Source organism: Saprolegnia diclina (assembly GCF_000281045.1).
Source record: "Saprolegnia diclina VS20 unplaced genomic scaffold supercont1.7, whole genome shotgun sequence".
NCBI classification, from domain to species: domain Eukaryota; phylum Oomycota; class Saprolegniomycetes; order Saprolegniales; family Saprolegniaceae; genus Saprolegnia; species Saprolegnia diclina.
In genome coordinates this window covers 488,900-494,818 of record NW_008246074.1, presented here as the reverse complement: position 1 = coordinate 494,818, position 5,919 = coordinate 488,900, and the positions used below count along the sequence as shown (strand labels likewise).

The 5,919-nt window shown below is 57.0% G+C and overlaps 2 protein-coding genes across 2 annotated transcripts; both read right to left on the bottom strand.

Moving 5' to 3' along the window:
- Nucleotides 1–820: 820 nt before the first annotated feature.
- Nucleotides 821–2,825, bottom strand: SDRG_03070 (hypothetical protein). Its single transcript, XM_008608689.1, has one exon. The coding sequence runs from the start codon at nt 2,800–2,802 to the stop codon at nt 877–879; it is 1,926 nt and encodes a 641-aa protein (XP_008606911.1). The 5' UTR covers nt 2,803–2,825; the 3' UTR covers nt 821–876.
- Nucleotides 2,826–2,966: 141 nt separating this feature from the next.
- SDRG_03069 (O-acetylhomoserine (thiol)-lyase) lies at nt 2,967–4,503 on the bottom strand. The gene has a single exon (XM_008608688.1). It carries the CDS (start codon nt 4,472–4,474, stop codon nt 3,179–3,181), a length of 1,296 nt encoding a protein of 431 aa, XP_008606910.1. The 5' UTR covers nt 4,475–4,503; the 3' UTR covers nt 2,967–3,178.
- Between the last annotated feature and the right edge of the window lie 1,416 nt (nt 4,504–5,919).

Here is a 5,919-nt window from a genome sequence, read left to right as displayed (position 1 = left end):
TGTCCTTGCAAAGCCGTGTCTGTCAAGCGTCTCGAGTACTGGAGGCCACTCCTGCTTACTACCCCAAGAGCTAGACGAGATGACGTCCCGTACGTACCAGGAGACCCGAGCGGCCTGCGGTTGCGGCATTGCGCGTACACTGGCGCTCTCAATAAGAAGGACACCATTGCTGTAGATCAGGTACAACACTGTTATAGTCTCCTTGCTTTGAACAATAAGACTATAAGTCTCCTTGCTTTAAACAAAAACGCCCATTGCAGGATATTTGATAGTTGTCATCTCTTTGCTAACTTCAGTGATAATGTTTCAGAACAGACCTCAATGTAGTAGCCTTCTCCAACACGATGTAATACCTTGTCTCTCTGTAACGCTAATGTCACGAGGGCGAGACTACAATTTTGTACAATGACATCGTCTTGCAAAGATGCAGCAGTGGTTTTGACTTGCGGGGACGCAAACCCAATGCGATAGTTGGCAATAGAGAACGTTGTCATCACTGATCTATTTAGTGCTGACTCAGAACAATCATAAATTCGCTCCACGGGACCGAAGAGCGATGCCCACGATTTCTTTTTATTCCGCGTCCACGACAAATATGACATATGCGTAGACTGCTGTGATATACTAACATCGGAACCGTCCACGGAAACGTCTATCAGGGAATACGCAATACATAGTGGTCTCCTTTTTGCAAATCGAGTCGCTCAGACGCAGACAGTCGACACCGAGAGGGTACGCGTTCTCCGCACACAATGGTGCGTTGTCGACTAACAGTGCTGTGTGCTCCCTCATGTAGACATCCCGTGGGTGCGGAGACGCGTGCATGCTGCAGTGTGGGCTTCCTCTATCATTTTCGTTATTTACGCAAAGGTGGTGTCACACAATCGTGCAGTCGCCGCCATCGAACGCGCAGGGTAGCGAGTAGCACGACGGGTCGCAGTAGTTGTCGCGCCAGTGAAGCGTCGAGCACGTGGACGAGCACGTCGGGGAGCACGCGCCGGAAGCAAAGCTCGCGCCGGCGGGCGTTGCACAAAACGGCGTCGCGTGCAGCTGGACGGCTCCGGATACGATCGCAGCGCGCACGGCGGCCGAGTTGGGGATCGTTGCGATCAGCGTGTGGTCGAGCACCAGCGTCAACTGTGGCTTGGCTTCCAGCAGCGCCTGTGGGAACGTCGCGATAGGGTTGCTGTCGACCGCGAGACGCCGCAGCGTGGCCAGTTGCACGAGTGACGGCGGAAGCGCCGTGATCCGATTAGTGCTCAGTACCAGATCTTCGAGGCTCGTGAGGCTGGCAATAACGTCTGGGATACGGGTCATCTGCGTGTCCGACAGCCACAACGTCGTTAGCTGCGTCCAGTTGACCCATATAGCCCCCGGGATGTCGCCGACGGGTGCGCCGATGAAGTGCAGAACGCGCAGCGCGTCACCAGGGGCTTGCAACACGGGCGGAATCGACTTGAGGTTGTTGTAGCGCAAGACTACCATGCGCAGCGACGGCGGAAGCTGTCCGACGTCCCACGATGTCATGTTGGAAAACTCAATGTCCAATCGAAACAGGTGCGGGAACGCCATGACGTTGCGCGTCGGTGGCGCGCGACAGCCCACGGTCTTCAAGATGAGAACGTTGGTGCCGAGTGCGTGCGACGTCAAGAAGCTGTCGACGTCGATCGTGGTGTTTTCGACTGTGCACTGGAGCCGCGCATAAATGCAAGAGCAACCATCGCTCATCCATGGAAGGGAGCTCGCAAGGCAGTGGCTCGGGCACGCCCGTGGTGTGTAGAACGCGCGCAGCACAAGCCCGAGGACTGCAAGTCCCCACGCCACGTTAAAGGCAAATATGGTCACGAGGAAGCGCATGTCGGTCTGGTCGAGCGTGAAGCGCTTGCGCCACTCGTCGCGGGTGCCGTGCATGAGCGATGAGAGTGTCACCGACGCACGCCGGACCTCGCGGCTCGAGATGCTGTGTTGACTCGACGGCGCCACCGTCGTGAGTGCTGACGGCAACTTGATCGGCATCGTCCGGAGCGTCAAAAGCGTCTGGCGTAGCGAGAGCACGACGACGAGGTTGGGCACGACGGTCGAGGCAAGTTGCAGCGGCGGCATGACGAGGAAGATGCGGATCGCGCCAAGGTACGACGCATACCACTCGCACGGGTGGTTATCGCCCCAGCCCGTAAAGAACTGGTGCTCGAAGAGCGGCAGAAGAAACACCACGAACGAGATTCCGATCGTGAGCGTGAACGAGAGAAAGGCGTCGAGGAGGTCGAGAAGCAGACGTTTGGATCGGACGCTCTTGGTGAAGAGGAAGATCGGCGTCACTGTCGCGTTGAGGACCACCATCGCACCGTATGTGGTTGCAACGCCACCTTGGGTGAGCGTCGACGCCATGAGCTGGGCCAAGTAGGTCTGGCACACAATCACCACCGTATGGCTCAAGCCAATCTCGACATTGGCCGACGGGCGACAAGCGGCGAGACGGCGCATGGCCGGGAGGTGCTTGACGGTTGGCGATGAGCTTACATAGATGCGCGAGCCACCGCTGGGCGGTCGCAGCGCATAGGCGTAGCAGAGAGCGAGGAGCCAAAACACGATTGCAGTCGTTTTGGGCGACGTTGCGTCGACGAGTTTGGCCTCGCCGTCCGTGAAGCTCCAGAGGATAATGCCCGCGAAGAGAAAGTTGGTGAAGCCAAGGACGGCCTGGGTGTACGCGATACTGAGGAGGAACCGACGCTCCGACTGCGTCCAGTCGGCGTCGCTCGTGCCAAAGAAGACCGCGAGCTTGCCAAAGTCGGGCCGGTGCATGCGCGTCTATTTGTGCGAAGCCGTTTCAAACAGAAAGTGCAGCCATGAGCCCCTTTGCTCTGCCAACGCAGCAACTCATGCCTATCAACGATTGGGCGCCATGATGACTTGCTAACCGGAGGCCATGATACTCGCGACGTACACTGCGAGAGGAAACACATGCGGGGCATTGAAGCAAGGTGCTGGAGATAGGAAGAAAACACTCGGTAGCATGCAACGACAATCTACGTCTATCGGCTCCGCAGCATTGCCGCAATATAAACTGGTCGGCAAAGGTCTGTCGGTTGGTGCCGCCACGTCATTTGAATCCGCAAACTCGTTTCTCGACACAAAAACACTGTACTGTATTGGACGACAGAGCGCGCCACATACTCGCTTAGACGCGGAGGGCTTGGTCGAAGTCGGCCTTGATGTCGTCAATGTGCTCGATGCCGACCGAGACGCGGACAAGGTCCTCCTTGACGCCCGAGCCAGCGCGCTCTTCCGTCGTGAGCTGCTGGTGCGTCGTGCTCGCGGGGTGGATCACAAGCGTTTTGGAGTCGCCGACGTTCGCGAGGTGGCTCGACAGCTTGACGTTGTTGATGAAGGATTTCCCGCGCTCGAGGCCGCCGACAACGCCAAACGTCAAGACCGCACCAAACTTGCCGCGGTGCAGGTACTTTTTCGCGAGCGCGTGCGACGGGTGCGACTCGAGGCCCGGGTACGAGACCCACGCGACGCTCGGATGCTCGAGCAGCCAGTGCGCGAGCGCGAGCGCATTGTCGCTGGCGCGGTCGACGCGCAGCGAGAGCGTCTCGAGTCCCTGGAGGAGCAAAAACGACCCGAACGGGCTCTGGCACGCGCCAAAGTCACGCAGCGACTCGACGCGGAGGCGGATAGCAAAGCACGCGTTCGCGCCGAGGACGCCGCCGGGCCCAAACGTCTCCCAAAAGTTGAGGCCGTGGTAGCCCGGGCTCGGGTTGGCCATGAGCGGGAACTTGCCGTTGCCCCAGTTGAAAGTGCCGGCGTCCGTGACGACCCCGCCGATCGTCGTACCGTGGCCGCCAATCCACTTGGTCGCGCTCTGCACGACAATGTCGGCTCCGTGCTTGATGGGCTGCGCGAGGTACCCGCACGCGCCGAACGTGTCGTCGACGATGAGCGGGATGCCGTGGGCCTTGGCGATTGCGGAAATGGCCTCGAAATCCGGCACCTCGAGCTCCGGGTTCCCGATCGTCTCGACGTAAATGGCCTTGGTGTTGTCGTCGATCAAACTTTCGATCGAGTCGGGCTTGGCGTGGTCCGCAAACTTGACGTTGATGCCAAGGCGCGGGAATGCGACCTTGAACTGGTTGTACGTGCCGCCGTAGAGCGACGACGTCGAGACGATGTTGTCACCGGCCTGCGCAATCGTAAAGATCGTGAGCGCCTGCGCCGCCTGGCCAGAGGCGACTGCGACCGACGCAACGCCGCCCGTGAGTGCCGTCACGCGCTTCTCAAACACGTCGTTGGTCGGGTTCATGATGCGCGAGTAAATGTTGCCAAACTGCTCGAGGCCAAAGAGCTTGCCGGCGTGGTCCGTGTTGTCAAAGAGGAACGAGCTCGACGCGACGATCGGCACGGCGCGCGCGCGCGAGCCCGGCTCGCCGCCTTCTTGGCCAGCGTGCACTTGCAGCGTCGTGTAGTCCGACATGGTGGGCGGTCGAGCGAAAAGGAAAATGACCATCTCGAGTTATCCGTGGCGATCTTCCGCCCAGTTGCGTGCGGGTAGTCTTCAACTTGACTCTATATGTAAATTGGTATGGATAATACGGCCGTTGGCCTATCGCACACCAAGATACCGTGCCCATCTGAGCAGCCAATGGCATCGCCGGAACCGTGCCCCGCGGCGAATGACCCGACGAGTGCGTTGCCCGTCATTGGCAGGTGGGAAGAAGCCGCGCAAAGGCCCAACGCATCCAGATCGGACGCACCCGCGGCTTGCTGTATCTTGATTCCAGTATACACCGCGACTGATGAATGCAGGCGAGCGAACACGACCGACCACATGTGTAGGTTGAAGTTGGATGTTCGGAGACGATCCGCAGGCTTACCGCTCCCAAAAGTACCACGACGAGTGCCGGCACGTCCTTGCACCCACATGCCTTACAGCCTCAGCTTACAGCCTCCACCCGCGCGCATCGCAGGGTCGACGAATCTCTATCTATTCTGGGACTCGCCAATGCCGCGCGTGATGGCGGTGACGTGGCGGCCCGTATCGCCATTAGCACCAGCTCGGTACTACGTTGTTGGATGAGCATATCACTGTGTGCGACGCGGCCCTCTGGACTTGGCATAAGTGAAAATAGATCTTAACATAATTGCTCATTCGCCTCGAGCGCGCCAACTCGTACTTCGATCTTACCTCTAGAATGCCGCAACCGGAGAATATCCCACATTCTTCACGCGTGTGGTATTTGGCGCGAAATAGAAATATGCACGATGGAATTTTGTATCATGTGTTTCTCACAGTCCCATGTGTATGGTGAAACTGATTTGCACATAATTGACGCGGTGTGTCGGCCGTTTCACATATGTGTGAAAGTGTGAAAATGAAACATATTTGTATTTTGTATGCTCATGGATCCAAATACACGCATAGAGCGGCGTGAGTAACGTGATAAATACAAGCATACAAACACCAAGACGATTTCCTGCGGCAACATCAATAGATACAAACCCCAACCATGTAAAAACCGTATGGGCTGGAATAGCCCAGCGGTTGAAGTGTCTAACGTTAATACTAGTTCACAGCGGAAAGGTTCAGGGATCGATCCCCCAAAGGGTCGTTAGCCCTTAAACCCCAAAATGAAATAGTAATAGACAATTAAACGCGCGAAATTCTTCCTGTAAATGGCAAACACCCTCATCAAACTTGATAGATCGTAGACTGTTGTTATACACTAGCCTTATAAATGTCGACGGTCTTAATGCATCCAGAGCGGCTTCGTTAACGGCAGCAAGGAACATAAATTCACATAAATACACATATATTTTTGTTCTATGATGGCAGAGACCCTGCAAGAGCCGAGATCGTGTGAAAAGACACGCATGCACAGGATACGTAGGGACGCACGGGTCGAACCGCCGATCTACGTG